The sequence below is a fragment of the Hyperolius riggenbachi genome, chromosome 11, assembly GCF_040937935.1.
Source record: "Hyperolius riggenbachi isolate aHypRig1 chromosome 11, aHypRig1.pri, whole genome shotgun sequence".
Taxonomy (NCBI): domain Eukaryota; kingdom Metazoa; phylum Chordata; class Amphibia; order Anura; family Hyperoliidae; genus Hyperolius; species Hyperolius riggenbachi.
The window spans coordinates 109353294-109373456 of NC_090656.1; the positions used below are offsets into that span (position 1 = coordinate 109353294).

A 20163-nucleotide genomic window follows, 5' to 3' on the forward strand; every position below is an offset into this window, starting at 1 on the left:
CATAGTTAACATCCCCTGGAGGGCGACCTTCATGATGCTGGTGTTGGACCCTTGTCCAACATATTCTGTTTAGTGGTTGACTAGTCCTAACATAGACTGAAACACAAGTTGTTCCACCTTTACATGTTTAACTTTTTGTTGAAACGTACATTGCCAGAGTGGGCTCATCCTCCTCTTTCCCACCCTCCTTCTACTCTTACCTTTGTTAGAACACAGCTTTTCACCTTGTGTTCTCTTCTGTTGAAGGTTTGGATTCTATAAATACATGAAGATGGATGATGATGAATCTCCTCAGATGCCATTTTTGTTCTTCAACAGACGTAAGGATGTATTTAAAGCACACCATTGACAAGAGTTGGAAATTTGAACTGAGACTATGATGGATAATCAGTGAGAATGGCATATCAGATTATTGATTAGTTAAGAGAATGGCGTTCCTAATATGCAGATTACACCTTGGCCTCATACCTTCTTTTATCCAAGCCTTCCTATTAGTGGTATTTCGCTGACCAGTAGACAAGCTCTGGAGCTCCAGCCATTTTACCTGCAATTTGGCTTGTAGTTCAACTGCAGGGAAAGTAAATTGTTGTGGATTTGGATAATGTAGAAAGTGAATAATGGGTTCCAGAAGTGACTGGACACATGACATGAAAATGTATATGTACAATCCCAGTCCTGCTTAGAACTAGACTGCGTTCCTTTTTGGGCTCGTACTACACTCAAATAGTTCGATTCAGGTTACGGACAAACTGATATGTCCAGAAATCCTATGTTGACCATAGCATCAATGTAGGCATGTGCTGACACGTCTGTTCCATATTTTGTCTATTGCTGTGACAGAATGCAAAGTCCCTCATGCACAACTTTTTTCTGGACACCAAATAGAGGTCATCCTGAGCTGCTTGGTTACTCTGTTGACTCTCTCAAATAGAAGTCATGCTGTTACAATAGCAATGCTATACAGTATATGCAGGGCCAGTTCTAGACTTTGCAGCGCCTGAAGCAGTACATTGTGAGGATGCCTCCCCCAACCCGGTTGTGTGTGTACAAAGCCAGAGAGGAGAGACACATCGTGCTGTGCTTCCTCCAATACAGCATCTCCTCCTGTCCCTGCTGGCCTGCAGCATTCCAGCTCTAATCCCAAGGATGCCGGCTATGCGCTGCGCCGGGGCTGCATCACATTGAGTCCTGCTTCCTCTGACTACAGCAGCACCTCATGTAACCCAACAGCATGTAACTGGTCACATGAGGCACTGCTGTAGCCATGGATACAGAACGTTGGACGAGCGGATGGAAATCCCATCGCTGAAACGCTGAGAGCAGGTGAGTGAACTGGCGCTGCGTATTTAGAGAGTGGGAGATAGGGAGTGTGAGGAGGGAGACATTTGGGGAGGGGAGCCACCTCTTGCTGCCCTCTAATTGTTGCCACCCTGAAGCATGTGATTCATGGAAGAATCACCCCTGTGTAGATGAGCTGTCTGATGCAGAGGACACAACGAAAACACTTTGAAAAAGGGGTTTGTGTCGTGGAGGTCCATGGCATTGGGACTTAAGATAATATTGTCTATATACAGAAACATGAATACCTCCTGCGCACAAGTACCAACAATAAAGCTACAATTAAAGAATGCCACATACAAGTGGTGGTACACCGTCCAGCAGTATAATCATGCACCAGTGTAGCAGATCGCAAATATTCTCTAGAAAAGACCTGTATAAAGGCTAAAAGCCAGAAAAATTGCGCTCAGGATATTACATTAGATTAAAAAAAAACCATATACCATCATGCATACATTGATTTTACATAGGTAAAATATCTGACGGTGAGTATAAATCCCCAGTTCATAGTAATTACTTTGAAGTTATTAAAGAGAATAAACTGTCCACAGTTTTATATAAATATCCTTTGGGATCAAACAGGCTCCTTGATCCTCACACACCTTCACCGATCTAAATTGTAAATGTGTAGATACAGTATCTGTACATCGGGTCTCCACCGACACCGAATTACTCACCAGTAGGTTGAACTCAGCGAGTCTGTACAGGCCTGCAGGGCACTTATGGCAGCCCAAAAGCCCGTAAAATCAGAGTTCCCCCTCCTCCAAGTACAATGTGCTGGGCGTCCTCGGCCCAGTCATTGCCAGGAAAGTGCAAATAGCCCACATAATTATGTTGGCTATTTGCACTTTCCTGGCAACGGCTAGGCCGAGGGGACTTTGGTGGGAGGGAACAGCAAGATGGGCTACAATTCTGCTGCATAACAGTGTCGTCATTTATGGATGCAAAATGTGCATTAACTAGACATAAATACAATATACATCACTAATAAGTATAAAAAGCATATCATAAATGTTCGGCATAGCTAGTGCTTGAGAGGTACAGCTTAAAGGAGTACTGTAGGAGGAAAAAGAGTTGAACTTACCCGGGGCTTCTAATGGTCCCCCGCAGACATCCTGTGCCCGCACAGCCACTCACCGATGCTCCGGCCCCCGCCTCTGGTTCACTTCTGGAATTTCTGACTTTAGAGTTGGAAAACCACTGCGCCTGCGTGGCAGTGTCCTCACTCCCACTGACGTCACCAGGAGTGTATTGCACAGGCACAGTACGATCTGGCCTGCGCAGTACGCTCCTGGTCAGCAGGAAGGTGGACATGGCCGCGTAGGCGCAGTGGTTTTCTGACTTTAAAGTCGGAAATCCAGTAGTGAACCAGTGGCGAGGACCGAAACATCGGTGAGTGGCTGCGGGAGACCATTAAGAAGCCCCGGGTAAGTGCAACTCTTGTCCCTACCCTCTACAATAGTCCTTTAATGTCAGAACAACAGCATATACACTCATGTAAAAGGTCACCATACACATTTTTACTCTATTAAAGGGCAAGAGCCCGAAAACCTTGGGCCAACGATTGCGGTATACTCTGTTGCGGCCATTGCAATAAATTAAGCAAATTCCCTTATTGGTGAGCACATGTGTGGTGCTGTGGACTTTCGTATGGTTTGGGAGGTTTGATGGATAACCCCTTGTAACAAATCGGTTCCCACTGAAGTTACTTTGCATGTGGGCCTGCGGACTTTGCTGCTGTTCCAGTATCCACTTCAGGAGGAGGACGACATACTGCAGAACCCACCCAGTGGACATGACACTATCTGAAATGGCAAATTACACAACAAGCCTGTATATTAATTAGAGGCTTATGTTTCAAATCATAAACAAATAGCCTTTGTGACTAATCGTTAAATGGCAGCATACAAATAAAAATGATAAAATAAATTAGTGAAGCTCCCACTCTAGGTACGTTCTTGGATGACTGGCAATTAAGGTTAGGTAAAATTAGGGGGGAATGGTTTATGATTAGGATTTACACATGGGTAAAGGTTAGTGGTAGATATTTTTATTAGGTTTATTAGGTTAGGTAGCCCTATGTTCTAAAACACAGTGTACATTGGCTATTGATTGTCGTTCATCTGCTCACTACAGGGAGTGCAGAATTATTAGGCAAGTTGTATTTTTGAGGAATAATTTTATTATTGAACAACCATGTTCTCAATGAACCCAAAAAACTCATTAATATCAAAGCTGAATATTTTTGAAAGTAGTTTTTAGTTTGTTGTTAGTTTTAGCTATTTTAGGGAGATATCTGTGTGTGCAGGTGACTATTACTGTGCATAATTATTAGGCAACTTAACAAAAAACAAATATATACCCATTTCAATTATTTATTTTTACCAGTGAAACCAATATAACATCTCAACATTCAGAAATATACATTTCTGACATTTAAAAAAAAAAAATTAAAAAATCAGTGACCAATATAGCCACCTTTCTTTGCAAGGACACTCAAAAGTCTGCCATCCATGGATTCTGTCAGTGTTTTGATCTGTTCACCATCAACATTGCGTGCAGCAGCAACCACAGCCTCCCAGACACTGTTCAGAGAGATGTACTGTTTTCCCTCCTTGTAAATCTCACATTTTATGATGGACCACAGGTTCTCAATGGGGTTCAGATCAGGTGAACAAGGAGGCCATGTCATTCGTTTTTCTTCTTTTATACCCTTTCTTGCCAGCCACGCTGTGGAGTACTTGGACGCGTGTGATGGAGCATTGTCCTGCATGAAAATCATGTTTTTATTGAAGGATGCCGACTTCTTCCTGTACCACTGCTTGAAGAAGGTGTCTTTCAGAAACTGGCAGTAGGACTGGGAGTTGAGCTTGACTCCATCCTCAACCCGAAAAGGCCCCACAAGCTCATCTTTGATTATACCAGCCCAAACCAGTACTCCACCTCTACCTTGCTGGCATCTGAGTCGCACTGGAGCTCTCTGCCCTTTACCAATCCAGCCACGGGCCCATCCATCTGGCCCATCAAGACTCACTCTCATTTCATCAGTCCATAAAACCTTAGAAAAATCAGTCTTGAGATATTTCTTGCCCCAGTCTTGACGTTTCAGCTTGTGTGTCTTGTTCAGTGGTGGTCGTCTTTCAGCCTTTCTTACCTTGGCCATGTCTCTGAGTATTGCACAAACTGGTGGCAAGTGGCATCTTGGCAGCTGCACGCTTGACTTTTCTCAGTTCATGGGCAGTTATTTTGTGCCTTGGTTTTTCCACACGCTTCTTGCGATCCTGTTGACTATTTTGAAGGAAACGCTTGATTGTTCGATGATCACACTTCAGAAGCTTTGCCATTTTAAGAGTGCTGCATCCCTCTGCAAGATATCTCACTATTTTTGACTTTTCTGAGCCTGTCAAGTCCTTCTTTTGACCCATTTTGCCAAAGGAAAGGAAGTTGCCTAATAATTATGCACACCTGATATAGGGTGTTGATGTCATTAGACCACACCCCTTCTCATTACAGAGATGCACATCACCTAATATGCTTAATTGGTAGTAGGCTTTCGAGCCTATGCAGCTTGGAGTAAGACAACATGCATAAAGAGGATGGTGTGGTCAAAATACTCATTTGCCTAATAATTCTGCACTCCCTGTATACATTGGTTTATTATATGATACTGATGTAGTAATTTTATTTTTCTCACTCTTAGACTTTATGGATGAAGATGAAGATGAAGAAGAGTCTCTGTTGCCTGGCATGTCTCCACGAAAGAAAAAGAAAGAGGAGACAGGTGACCCAGTGTCTCCCACTGTTGAGCCTCCAGGTCATGCTAATATCCTGTACAATGATTCCCAGGAATCTGTGCCTGCAGTATATAACAGCACAAGGACTTCAATGAGAACTCGAACTTTGTTGTGGGCACAGAGAGAAAGCCCACCAGTGCCTCATAGAGGCCATAAGAAGAGACTTATGCCTTTGCTGGGTGGGCAGAGAACTACGGGTGATCCAGCACCCACACGGGGCAAATCTGCATTTAAAGTGCGAGAAGGAAGGGAGGCTAATCATAGGACAAAAGGGAAGAGGTTAGAAGGAAAAATAAATACTAGGGGTAAGTCAGAAGTCAGGAGCAGAGGTGAGAAAACAGAGTTAAATAACTATAGTAAATTGGAAGAGCAAGGAATGTATTCTAGATCACATATATCAAAGAAACACATCAGTGTAGAAGCAAGGCCCAGCGAAGAAAGCAAGGTCGAAGTCACCACTGTAGATGGAGACAAGAAACAAACATCAAAAGAGAAATCTGGAACGTCAGACAAGAAAGAGCCAGATAAAGTGTATGTGACACGCCTTCTATCTGGTGTTCGAAAGACTCGTGGTCAAGTCTTCCCAGGGATGCTGCTGCCTAAACCTAAACCCAAACCCCGTAGAACATCTAGAGTCCGTGAGAACTCTTATATCCCTACTCCTCCAAAAATTTCTCATGGAGGACGGTGGCCTAAACCATGGACTCCACATGATACCTCAGAACTTGGACTTTTTAGCTGGGAAGGCCAGACTGAAGTTCCAGTAATACCCATCCCTACCTCACCTAGTCTTCCTGGTGGACCTCCTTCTCTCAGTATTTCTTCAGAAGCTCCACCAGAAGAGTTACAAGACTATAGCTATGAGGACACAGAGCCACGGCAGCTGTGGCCAGAAGATGCCATCAACTGGCAACGTACTTTTAGTGTTGGAAATGTTGACTTTGAAATGCTGAGGTCAGATTGGAATGACCTTCGTTGTAATGTGAGTGGTAACCTCCAACTCTCTGAAGCTGAAACTGTTGATGTGGTGGCTCAGTACATGGAGAAGCTAAATGAGAAGAATGGAGGGTGAGTGACTTACTAGTCTTGTAGTGGGCTTCTATTTTTACATTAAATGCCAGGTTCTACTGGTAATTATTATTGTACTTTACACATGGTACTGGGAAAAAAAGTGGTCCAGCAATTACACGAGTGTGCTAGTGTGGAGTAACAAATTTAGGTTAACATTATCAACTATATTTTAGAGAGAATAGATTGCTTATTGGCTTGGTCTCTCAAATATTTATTGGTTGTATCTACAATGTATGTATTGGTGGGTGCTTGCTTCAGTATAATACTTCTGTGAAGGAGCTTTGTTGTTGTTTTTTTTTTTTTTTGCGTCAGCAAAAAAAGGAGGGCAGATTAATTTGTGAGCTAAGTTGTATGGCTCTGCAGCAAGCTTTTAAAGCTGCAGTGGCCTGAATTGTAAAAAAAAAAAAAAAAGCCTGATCCGCAGGGGGTGTAAGCCTGTGGTCCTTAAGTGGTTAAAGCGGATCCGAGATGAAAAACTAACTATAACAAGTAACTTGTCTATATATCTTATCTAAAGTTTAGCCCTATAAACAATAGGAAAGGAACACATTTATGCAATGAGTAAAAGTTCACCTCGGATCCACTTTAAGACCTGCTAGTCACTATGAAGCTATCTTATATTTCCTGCACTGAAGCAAAAAATAAAGACTTTTTGTTGAATTTAAGGTGGATACAAGGCTTTTCTTGAATAAAGGTAAGTACACAAGCAATATGCTTGCTTGTGATTTGTCATATGTAGGGATTGGGACTCAATCCCTTGAGCAAACTACAGCCCAGCTAAATTTTCAGACAAGATGACCCCAAATGGCGCTTAGTTAATTGCAGGGCACAATGACTATCGCTGTAATTACAGTGCCCCATGCCTACCGATGTGATTCGATGTTTGCCTAAATGTAGTGCATGCTCCTTCTTTTCCTGAGTTTGGGTTGATGTCCATGGGAGCAAAAGAAAATCGCATAGCAAATGCAGTGCTGTGCTATTTCCCTATTAAACATTTTTCCCCTACAAATAGTTGGTAAATTGTAATAGGTTTTTTGTGTTTGTCTTCCTGCCATGTACAAGTACGTTCAGACTGGCAATGCAAGAGTAAGGTGAGGCAGGCCCAGTAGAATGAAGTCCTTGTGCATGGTAGGAAAAAAGCTGTGCATGAGTGGCTTTGTTTTACTGGGCATGTGCGGACTTTACTCACTCACGCCCAGGACAGATGGGCTACTACACTGCCGGGAGTGCAGCCAGAAGAGGGTCCTAGGCTGAAAGCTGATCTGGGAAGCCTTTGGTCCATCCAGAGACTTCCCACTACCAAGGAATATAATTGCACGTCTCTTCCCTTCTTGGGTTTGCTTTAATTAAAGTAGTAATTTAGAAATTACGAAGTGTTCCTTTTGCGTAATATTGACTTTTCTTTAAGTCAAGAATTGCCATGAAGCATCTTCTCTCCATATTCTGCCTGTGCCCATTTTGGAGCTCTCTTCTACATTAGTTTAGTATTATACATTTTCTCACATATCTTGTTTTTTTTGTATTCCTTTCCAGTATATATACTTTGCTTCGGATAATCAATGTGGAGAAGCGGCGTGATTCGGCCCGAGGTAACCGGTACCTGATGGAGCTGGAGCTTGAAGAGAGAGGCAGGAGGAAAGTGAGACTGGCAGAGTATGTGTATCTCCTTCTGCATCGGGGTACCGGGGGAGACAGCGATGAGAGTCCTCCTGCAGAACCACCTGAAATCTCCCCCAGCCCTCCCATCTATAGTAAGCCCATCCTTTGCCGGCCTGTCAGTCTGACCTGGAATCCTCGAGCTACAGTGCACTTTGTGGTGCCTGGTAAGTTCATGTACATGGAACAGTGCTCATGATTTATGAATCGCAATGGTTCTATAGTATTCTCAATAGATTTAAGTGACCTGTTTAAAGAAAAAGCTGTAAATACCATACTTGTGCACTTGAACTAATGCATATAGTCGCATGATCCGGAATGTGCTTCTGCTTGATACCCCCTTCTTATCTGGTAGCTCACTGTTGTCCAACTGGAGGCCTGCGTGCCGCACCTGGCCCTGCCAGGTCTCTTGCTGTGTCCTGTACGCCAATCCACCACCGATTGGTGTCTGGCAGGAAGTACGGCACTGGGATTCCCATTGGTCCGTGCATGCGTGCTGTGCTACACAGTTTACACCACTTGCGTCACCCATAGACTTTCATTACCCCAAGCACCATGCATTAAACCCGGTGCTTGCGGTAACGTGCTGTTGCCCATACTTCAACTCCGATACTTCCGGCACACTGCAAGGGACTGCAATAAATGTGAACGTTTCCATAGACTTTGACTGCTTTTGCAGCAAAATAGGGTAACATAGCACAGGAATCGCCTGCTAGTCTAAAAGGGGCCTAAGTTGAGACAATACAGCATTAACCTACTTTTTAGTTAATGAAGAGAAAATAAAATTGTGGGACTCTTAAAAAAAAATCGTTTTTGTCATCAGTTTATTTTGACCTCTGGTTTCCTTTGAAAACACAGATTTCAGCTGTACCAATATGTAATTATATGGCAATCCGTAGGGTATCATCACTGTTTGGAGGGATAAAAGTGTTCCCAGCGCTAGGTCTTTAAGAGTGGCTTAGAGTTCCTATTTATTTAGAATTTTGTTTTTAGTAGATGACTATATTGCACTTTTCTCCAGGGGGACTTAAAGAGCCAGAGCAGCAGTCACTCTAGGCAGTAGCACTGTAAGGGAGTCTTGCCCAAGGTCTCCTCACTGAATAGGTGCAGATTTACTGAAAAAGATGCCGAGATTTGGACCCTGGTCTGTGCCAGAGGTAGAGCCCTTAATCAATACACCAGGGTTGCCCACACTTTTTCGGTTCGCAAGCTACTTTAAAAAATGCAGAGCCCAGGAGATCCCTCTCTCCCCCAACCCCCCTACACACACACACACTCACACACAGTGTCTCAAACCCCCCCCCCAAACCATATGCCTGTATAGTTAAGCAGTCACAGAATTCTTCTGCCCCCCATAGCGGAAGGAGGAGCTGTCCTCCACATTTGCTCCTTAAACGATCATCCCCATTACTAGTAAGTACATTGTAACAGTTGCAGTGGCGCAAGTACCAGAAAAGTATTATACTGATGCAAGTTTTATGGTTACCTTCAAACTTGAAGTAAATGATGGAATCCCAAAAAAGTATCTTCCCAAAATTGCACTGTGTACCATTCGGGGACAGCGGAATCCGCCATAGAGAGGGCTCTGCGTTCTCCGCCTGGGCACCTAAACCACTGGCTGATACAATGAGCGGGATAACCCAACAACACCGGCTCCTCCAAGCTGCCATCCCTGACCCTGGAACCAGGCTGCTGCAGCGTTTTACTTCCTGCAACATCATCATCATGTGACCCGGATACAGGAAGCCTCATTTTCTCCTCTCCCCTTCAGCCACGCCTCCCCTTAAGCCGCCCTTCTCCCCTCTCCTCACTGAAGCGGCAATGGCAGCAGAATCTGACGGCCGCGGCTGCAGAATTTGACAAGATGGGGCCAGCCGGCCGCAATCTACTCTGCAGGCGGTAGATCGCGATAGACCTATTGGGCAGCCCTGCAGTACACTATCCAGCTTGTAATATAGAGCTAGCCATTTTCACCTTATTTGTTGCCCTGAGGCAGGGATCCCCGAACTTTGTTTGGTCAAGGACCGAGTCGACATACTTCAGACTGCTGGGGGGCTGGAACATACATAAAATGTTGAAAAATATAGATGTTGAATCTAGATATTGATTCCCCCCAGGGCCGAATTTACCATAAGGCACACTAGGCACGTGCCTACAGGCGCCTGATTGGCCAAAGGCGGCATCTCTTTCATGTCCCCTTTAAATTTAAAAGAGTGAGAAACAATAGCGGCCGCTCGCGTCCTTATTTACATAATAATACAGCGGACAGCGGGCGGCCACAACTACAGACAGGGGCGGGCAGCTAGTGACAGCGCACACACATAGAGAACGCCGCTCTCCCCACCCACCGGCCGCCGTTTCCATGGCTGCACGCAGCGCTGCAAACAGCTGCGTGCATAGGCGGCAGGGGGCGGAACGATTGTCCGTTTTCTGCCGGCTGGGAGTTTGAACTTTGAAGAATCACGTGGGTGGCCAAGGCGAGGCGGGCATGGCATCACTTACTGCCGGCAAGTCACACAGCGTGATTAGCCTGCGCCAGTGCGCCCAGCACCAGAGCCCCCTGATGGAGTAGGAGAATTGGAGAGAAGGTGGAGGAGGAATCAAGCGGCGGAGCCATACAGCACAGGTAGGCAAAAAGGTCCGCCCCGACCCCTCTCCTGTCCTGTCCTAAATCAGCCAACCAGCATGTGTAGAAGCGACAGGCGGGGAGGGGTGGGCGAAACAGCTCTGCCCCTTTAGGTCATAGGAGATAGCCCGGCCTCGGCTGCACTGCACTGTTTATTTGTTACAGCTCCGCCCCCCGCCCCTTGTGTATTCTATTGTTTCCTGCTCATTAGGGGGTCTGGGGCTGTTACTGTGTGTGTGTATAGCGTGTGTGTGTATAGTGTGTGTGTGTAGCGTGTGTGTGTAGCGTGTGTGTGTGTGTGTGTTTAGAGGGTGCTTTGTGGCTGTTTTCATTGCTTTTTTTGATGGGAAAGGGGGGTTCTATAATTAAAGGGAATCTGTGTACTTTACTCTGCTCCTTAGGGGGGCTGGGGATGTTACAATGGCTGAGTATTTGGTATGTGTGTTTGTGTTGTGTACAGTGTGTGTGTTTATAGGGTGCGCGGTGGTTGTTTTCATTGCTTTTTTGATGGGGAAGGGGGATTCTATGGTTAAAGGGAATCTGTGTCCTTAACGCTGCAAAAAAAGTTTCACTTACTTGGGGCATCTACCAGCCTCCTGCAGCCATCCTGTGCCCTCTACGTCGTCTTCTCTGGTGCCCCGCTGTCAGCTAGTTTCGATTTTGCCGACTCACGTACCTTTACAGGCATTCCCGCTGGTGCAGATCAGTAGCGCAACACGTATCTTTATACGCGTTGCGCCTGTAAAGATACGTGTTCCCACTGCAACGTGTTCCCTGCACCAGTGGGAACGTGTGCAAAGATACGCGTGGCAGCCTGCCTACTTCAAGGCGGCAAAATCAAAGCTGACAGTGGGGGACCAGAGGAGACGTGACTGACGTAAAGGGCACAGGATGGCTGCAGGGGGCTGGTAGATGCCCCAGGTAAGTGAAACTTTTTTTTTGCGTTAAGGTTCCCTTTAAATGGAACCTGGGACAAGAAGCGTCTCAGGTTCCATACTTACCTGGAGCTTTCTTAAGGCCGTTCGTCCCTCGCCATCTCCCTGGGTGGCTCCGGTCCCTGCTAATTCAGCCCGCAGGGGCAGATTGCTCCCAGGGACGGGAGCTTGCCAGGCCACGCATGCGTGGTGAAGTGCGACTCAGCCAGGATTTTGGGCTGAATTGCCAGGGAGACGGCGAAGGGTGGGCAGCCTTAAGGGGGCTTAAGGAAGCACCATGTAAGTATGGTATCCGAGACGCTTCTTGTCTCAGGTACACTTTACAGGGATAAAAAAAAAGTGCACCGTGGGGTACTTATCTTGGGGAGAGGGAAGCCTAAAGAGGCTTCCAGAATCCAGTCTTCTTCAGTCTCCTGGATCCAGCGCTGGCACCCTCAAAAGTCCGCTTCTTGGTGTTGCACGTAGACACAGTAATGGCTTTCCCCTCAGGCTCTGGCAGGAATAGCTGGGCCCGATCGTGTTCGCTGTTCGCTCTACTGCACAGTCCTCTCACGTCTGCACTGTAAAGTGGACCCGATCAGGTTCAGTTATTTCCACCCAAGCGGGAAGCCGCTATTGTGCCTACGCGCACTGACCACTTGTTGTTGTATTTTGGGGGCTGCCAGCACTGGATCCCCTCTGCTGAGAAAGACAGGGGAAGTCTCATTAGGATGCAGAGGCTTCCCCTTCCCAAGGTATGTATCTGATCCTTTTTTTATTCTTAATTTTTGTGTGGCATGGAGGTGTGGCCTGTAGTGAGGGGCGGGGCTTACGGCGCCAAGACTTCTGTGCCTATAGGCTCCTGAGTTGTAAATCCGGCCCTGATTCCCCCCAATCATGCTTGGAGGAGAACTCCCAGCAGCAGCCATTCAGTTATGCGGCACCCAAAGAAAGTCTTTGTGCACCAGACAGTGAAACATACCCAGGTGACAATCTGCCGTCCATTTGGACAGCAGTGTCACCTGATGCAGAATTGGATTGGAAGCCAAAAAATTATTGCTCTCTGGCTTCTACAGTATGTGGATGGGAGGTGCCAGCATGGCTATACTATAAGCCTTGGGGGGCCGCATTCGGCCTTCGGGCTGTAGTTTGAGGACCACTGCCCTAAGACGTAGCAGTACTTCTACAGTGGCTGAACTGGTGTCCATCTCCTCACTGGTCTAGAGGAAGGTGCGGAGCAGCTTCCAGGTAAGTCTGCTGAGGTGTTTGTATATTCCAGTTCATGTCCTGCTGGCATATGTATGTTGGTTTAGAGTAGAGACCGTAGTTGTATACGGAAACTATGACCTGGTTCTGTGGCCTCTCACAGATCTGCAGAAATATGCAACTGATATGTGCTTTGCTATGGCAGTTACAGACGGGTACCATTACAGAGTAGGGGCTTGATTTACTAAGACAAATGGCATGCCTTATCAGAGATAACAAGCCTTATCAACGTTAACACGCCTTATCAGGGTAGCATAGCGAGAGCTACGAACTTATGCCTGCTAATTGGCAATGACGAGAGCTCCACTCGTCCTGCCCTGAACCCCTGCGGGTTCGTATCGTTCGCTGTGCCACTCTTATAAGCGTGTTAACTTTGATAAGGCATGCTATTTGTCTTAGTGAATCAAGCCCATGGTGAGAGTTCCCCTTTAGTTTGGTGAGACTACCCCATGCCACAGCTCTGATGCATCCTCTTTAGCAGGTAACAGATCATAACACCGGTCACAAGAGAGTCACAGAGTACATTCTGCTCAGGTTCCTCCAACTACACAGGGTGGAAATTTAAGAAACTAATGGGCTTTGCTAGATGGAAAATCACATTATTTTTCTGTTGTTTCCATGAACACAGAATGCATTTTGCAATAATTCCCTACATTCTCTCTGGTCTTTATTTCCACTTGTAAAACTCTTCTTCATTCTCCTGAGCGAACAGCCACAACTATTATTTTTCCTTGTGGTTTCTTGTTGTTTTCAGCTTAGCTGGCCTTGTCACCATGGCATTTGTCTGTAGGACAGATGATGATTATTCCTTGAGAAGCTCTAACATCTCATCTAGGGGCTGATAGATCAATCTTCTCTGGTGCCCACGCATGTTTCACGCTGATTGTCCGATGCTCCATGAGGAGGCATTCTCACATGTGTGGGAAGTGTCATGACAGATCTCACATGACTCTGACTACTGTTGTGAAGAGAAAATTATCTCTACTTCTGTAGTTATTACAAATGTTCACAAGCTTCAGATTCCTGCTGGCTGCAAACAAGAGGGACTTATGAAGGAAGTAATGTCTTTAACATCAGTAGAGACTCCAGGCAGAGCAAGACGTATTGGGTGTGTTTTGCCAAGGCCCATTACTTCCCACACCCCCCCTTCCCCGCGAGAGGAAAGTAGTTCTAGTAGGCACCAGACTAGTCTGTTATTACTATGTTTATTGATATGGTTACTATGATTATTACACATTATTTCAACATTCTGGAATGAAAGCTTGGAATGTAGAGTTGTTTAAAGGGAACCCGAGTTGAGAGGGATACTGAGGCTGCCATATTTATTTCCTTGTAAACAATGCCAGTTGCCTGGCAGCCCTGTTAATCTTCTAGCATAAGTAGGGTCAAAATCCTGGAACAAGCATATGGCTAATCCAATAAATGGACTTTGCAAAAGGCCTTCGACACTGTTCCCCCACAAAAGTCTGGTGCAAAAGTTGAGGATGCAAGGACTGGGGAAGAGTCTGTGTGCATGGATAGGGAACTGGCTAATGGACAGAAAGCAAAGAGTTGTGGTCAATGGATCATACTCAAAATGGGTGGCTGTTAGCAGGGGTCAGTACTGGATCCAGTGCTCTTCATTTTATTTATTAATGACCTAGTAGATGCAGTAGTAAGCAATGTTGCTATTTTTGCAGATGATACAAAATTGTGCAGAATCATCATCTCTCAGGAAGATAGTGACATATTGCAACAGGATCTGGATAGGATGGCTATATGGGCACATACATGGCAGATGAAATTCAATGTTGAAAAATGTACAGTCATGCATTTTGGTCGCACCAATGGTCTAGCACAATACAAACTACACGGGATACAGATGGGGACATCAAACTTGGAGAAGGACTTAGGAGTACTCATCCACAACAAGTTAAATAATCGTATTCAATGTCAAGCCACTATCCATCTGTCTTTGGGTTCCCTTTAAATAGAATCCTTTTTTTTTCTATTTAAAGTGGAACTAAACTCAGAGTTTCCTCTCTGCTCTGAAAGATTAACCACCTTTATGGACAAAACGTTTATTCATTAAAATTTGTGGAAATCTGGAAAAACCCTGAAGTTTACAATTTGGTTTCAATTTGCAGGGAGCACTGAAAGGGTTAAGGTAAGTGTTTGTGGGGAGAGATGCCTGGGCAGAGCTCCTGAAGTTTATTCACTGCTGCTGATAAGATTTTATTTTTTGTCAAAAGTTAGCGGAAAATTGATTTTTATTGTTTTTTTCACAAAGTGTCATTTTCCACTAACTTGTGACAAAAAATAAAATCTTCTATGAACTCACCCTACTCCTAACGGAATACCTTTGGGTCTCTTCTTTCTAGAATGGGGTCATTTGTGGGGTTCCTATACTGCCCTGGCATTTTAGGGGCCCTAAACCGTGAGGAGTAGTCTGGAAATCAAATTCCGCAAAATGACCTGTGAAATCCTAAAGGTACTCATTGGACTTTGGGCCCTTTAGCGCAGTTAGGGTGCAAAAAAGTGCCACACATGTGGTATCGCCGTACTCGGGAGAAGTAGTACAATGTGTTTTGGGGTGTATTTTTACACATACCCATGCTGGGTGGGAGAAATAACTCTGTAAATGGACAATTGTGTGTAAAAAAAATCAAAAGATTGTCATTTACAGAGGTATTTCTCCCACCCAGCATGGGTATGTGTAAAAATACACCCCAAAACACATTGTACTACTTCTCCCGAGTACGGCGATACCACATGTGTGGCACTTTTTTGCACCCTAACTGCGCTAAGGGGCCTAGAGTCCAATGAGTACCTTTAGGCTTTACAGGGGTGCTCACAATTTAGCACCCCGCCCACTTGCCAGGACAGTTAACAAACCCCACAAATGACCCCATTTTGGAAAGAATACACAACAAGGTATTCCATGAGGGTAGTGGTGAGGTCATTGAAAATTTTATTTTTTTGTCACAAGTAAACGGAAAATGACACTTTGTTAAAAAAAAAAAAAAAAAAATTCTGCTAACTTGTGACAAAAACTAAAATCTTTTATGAACTCACCGTGCACCTCACATAATACTTTAGGGTGTCCTCTTTCCAAAATGGGGTCATTTGTGAAGTCTGTCCTGGCATTTTAGGGTCTCTGCAATCATTACATGTATGGCCAGTATTAGGAGTTTCTGCTATACTCCTTATATTGGGTATACGGGTAATGCACTCTGGGCTGAAAGGAAAAATGAACGGCAAACATACCTTGCTCCACATCAATGGCAGATCTTCCTCCACATCAGTGGCAGTGATAACCTCAGGAGAGAGACACCCTGTGCCACCCTGCACTCAGGGTGAGCCACCAACTTATGTGACTGGGCCTCAGAACTTTAGTATACTGTGAGAAAACGCGGAAGAGCCGCCGCCATGAGCCAGCGGTCGGCGGCTCTTTCCGCGTCCAGTGGCCGCACACACGGGGAGGCAGCCGCCTCCTCCCAGCATGAGGCGGCTGTCCCCGTGGAGAGGCAGGCTGAGCGCCGGGTCACTGCCGCGTTGGACGCGGCGGTCGGCGCGCATGTCCCCGCTGCGGAGACTCCGCAGAGCGGGGCTGCTGGGGCTGGGACTGGTAGTCCCTCAAAGTTTAGAGTGACGCGCGCGCGCACTCAGGAAGTAGATATGCCTGTCAAGATGAGTCAGCTGACCAGGCTGGTCAGCTGACTCTGGCTCCACTCCCCATTGGTCCAGTGCTTGGGGTGGAGCTGGAGAAGTATATGTGTATATATACTGCTGGCTGTTCACTTGCTCCTTGTCTGGCGTTGCGTTCACATATGTGGGAGCACCCAGATCCGTAGTTAGATCCGTTAGTGTGCCGGGACCAGCTGGAGCTGTAATCCTACACTAAGCTAGATTCTGTTGATAGCTTAAAGTACTAGTTTGATTGTGATTATCTGTTATGACCTTTGCCTGCCTCGACTATCCTCCTGAACTCTGACCTTGTACCTCGCTATATCTGATACCCCGTTGCTGAACCCTGCCTGTACTTTGACTCCGCCTCTGCCTCCTGATTTTGTACCCCGATATTTCTGACACCCCGTTGCCGAACCCTGCCTGTACTTTGACTCCGCCTTTGCCTACTGATATAGTACTTATCTGTCCGTCTGTTTACGACCTGGCTTGTCCGACCTTGAGAACCGACCTCACGATTGGAGGCGGTTCCCCGTCCTGTTAGTGACACTCCCGCCTGAGTGTCACTTTTGGACTTCCCTTCCCTCTGTCAGTCTGACTCCTCCCGTCTTGGAGAGCTCAGACCTGCGGAAGGGATCTGTGCAGTGCTCCTTGCTGCACTGAGGCTTGTCCTCTATATTACTGTTGCACCAATCACAACACTCTACTCAGGTGACCAGAGGTTAGCTAGTATATTGGATTATCGGTGATACTGCAGATCACATATAATCTGGTATACGTCTGTATTTCCCGTGATACTGCAGATCACCGGTAATCAGACCTCTCTGTGCTTCACCGAGCGTTACAGAACGCCAGACCACAAAACCGATGGAATCACGCGCTGATCCTCTGACTGTGCTTGCCACTTCGGTGGATAACATTCATTAAGCACTGGGCCAGCACAAAGCCTTAATCGATGCTCTATCAGGCTCTGTGAAAACCCTCCAGACGTCAGTCGATTCAGTGCGATCCCCTCATAGTGAGGACATACGTATGCCTGTACCTGATAAATTTTCCGCCCACATGTCTGACTTCCGGAATTTCAGGAGTAGAGTGTTGTCGTATTTCGAGTTAAGACCCCGATCCTCGGGGACTGAGACCCAACGGGTCATCTTCATTAAGACTTTGTTGACTGGGGACTCCCAGTCCTGGGCATATAACCTGCCTCCTACCGATACCGCTCTGACCTCGGTAGAGGAATTCTTTAAGGCCATGGCCATAATCTACGACGACCCTGACCTTGCTGCGTCCTCAGAGCGGAAGCTCAAACTTTTGCGGCAAGGCAGAGGTTCGGTCGAGGATTATGCGGCGGAGTTCCGTAGGTGGTCAGTCACCTCTAGATTTGATAACTTCGCCCTAATGGATTATTTTTTGTCTGGGTTGACGGAGGAGGTTTCCGACTTAATGTTAACCATACCCGAGCCCAAGACAGTTGATGAGGCCATATCATCGGCCATTCGAGTAGATCGCAGGCTACGCCATCAGAGACAGGCCAGGGGCAGTCACCGTGTCAGGGTGACTTCGTACGCGGCACCGGTTGCTGCATCCTCTGTAACAGCATCTCCGCCTGTCTCACCCTTTCCGGCCTTGCCTCCACCAGAGCCGATGCAAATTGGCCGATCAAAACTGACCCAGGTGGAGCGAAGGCGGAGGATGACGGAACAACTGTGCCTATACTGTGCAGAAGCAGGACATAGGGTGCGAAACTGCCCCAACAGGGCGGGAAACGGGTCTGCCTAGGAGTAGTGGGGGGTGACACCCTAGGCACACAAACCTCACCCCTTAAAGAGAAAAAATTACTTCTCCCTTGTACGGTTACATGGGATGATAAGTCTGTCGCCACTGAAGCTTTTATTGACTCCGGCTCAGCGGCTAACTTTATGAATTTTGAGTTTGCTCAGGAGTTGGGTTTACCACTCACTACCGTGAGACCCTCCATTCAGGTCACGGCAGTTGACGACTCCCCTTTGCAGCGGAATCGTCCCCTGTCACAGACTCCGCTGGTGAAGCTCACCATAGGGGTATTGCACAGGGAGCAGTTACAATTTTTTGTTTTACACATGTCCACCTCCACTATTATCCTAGGCATGCCTTGGTTGCAGGTTCATTCCCCGCAGATAGACTGGGCCACAGGACAGTTGACAGCATGGTCACCTCATTGTTTCCAGCAGTGTTTGGGGAGACTGACATTAGGTCTAACTAAGGTACAGGTGGAGGGTATACCGGAACAATACTCTGATTATGCCGATGTGTTTTGTCCCAAGGCCGCGGATAAATTACCCCCGCATCGGCCATTTGACTGTCCCATTGACCTTCGTTCCGGTTGTATGCCTCCTCGAGGCCATTTATATAACTTATCTGGCCCCGAGAAACTCGCCATGCAGGAGTACATCCGTGAGAACTTGGCAAAGGGCTTCATCAGGCCGTCCTGGTCGCCCGCTGGGGCAGGCTTCTTTTTTGTTAAAAAGAAAGACGGGGGTTTACGGCCTTGCATCGATTATCGTGGCCTCAATAAAATCACAGTGAAGAATCGCTACCCGTTACCACTCATAGACGATTTGTTCACACAGGTCACTGAGGCTAGGATATTTTCTAAGCTGGATTTACGGGGGGGCATACAACCTGGTGCGTATAAGGAAGGGCGATGAATGGAAGACGGCCTTCAATACCCCTGATGGGCACTACGAGTATAGGGTGATGCCATTCGGTTTATGTAATGCCCCGGCCGTCTTCCAGGAACTCATTAATGAGGTTTTTCGGGAGGTGTTGGGAAAGTTCGTTTTAGTCTATCTAGACGACATTCTCATTTTCTCTAACAACCTCCCGGAACACAGAACCCATGTCAGGATGGTACTAGACAAACTGAGGCAGAATCTGTTATACGCCAAACTCGAGAAATGTATTTTTGAGGTCACGTCTGTTGCCTTTCTGGGGTATATAATCTCCACCTCAGGTTTGTCTATGGACCCTGCCAAGGTCTCCGCGGTCCTGGAATGGCCGCAGCCGGTGGGGTTAAAATCATTGCAACGGTTCTTGGGGTTTGCGAACTACTATAGAAGGTTTATTAAAGGGTACTCCACAGTAGTCGCCCCTCTCACTAGCCTTACTAAAAAAGGTGCAGACACCACTCAGTGGTCTCCCGAGGCCTTACAGGCTTTTTCTAAATTAAAGGGGTTGTTCTGCTCAGCACCGATACTCAGGCACGTGGACACTTCTTTTCCGTTTATTGTTAAGGTAGACGCCTCGGAGATCGGGGTGGGGGCTGTGCTGTCCCACCGTTCTGGTCTTCAGGGTAGACTGCACCCGTGTGCCTATTTCTCCAGAAGGTTCTCTCCGGCAGAGAGAAACTACGACATAGGCAACAGGGAGCTCCTGGCCATCAAATTGGCCTTCGAAGAGTGGCGTCATTGGCTAGAGGGGGCTGAGCACACTATCACGGTTTATACCGACCACAAAAACCTGGAATACATCGAGGGGGCTAAAAGGTTAAGTCCAAGGCAGGCTCGATGGTCGCTATTTTTCTCAAGATTTACATTTTTGATCACGTATACGCCAGGTAGTAAGAACACCAAGGCAGACGCACTCTAGGTGTTTTGAGCCGGAGACAGCACAGCCCTCTGTTCCCGAGACCATTGTCCCACGAAGTGTGGTGTTAGCCGCCACCGAGACTTGGGAGGACTGGAAAGAGACCTTGAGTCCTTTTCAGCAGGATATCCCGGAAGGGAAGCCAGACGGGGTATTATTTGTTCCGTTACCATTCCGTCTCCAGATCTTGGAGATGATTCACTCTCAT

At 46.5% G+C, this 20163-nt stretch overlaps 1 protein-coding gene across 1 annotated transcript in view; it reads left to right on the forward strand.

Annotated features, from left to right (window-relative positions):
• The window catches only part of B4GALNT4 (beta-1,4-N-acetyl-galactosaminyltransferase 4), a 144543-nt gene that overhangs the window by 88156 nt on the left and 36224 nt on the right, over positions 1-20163 (forward strand). The window contains exons 14-16 of the mRNA XM_068261027.1: positions 247-320; positions 5039-6200; positions 7737-8026. Coding sequence (XP_068117128.1) covers positions 247-320; positions 5039-6200; positions 7737-8026 — 1526 coding nt within the window. The remainder of the gene's footprint in view (positions 1-246; positions 321-5038; positions 6201-7736; positions 8027-20163) is intronic.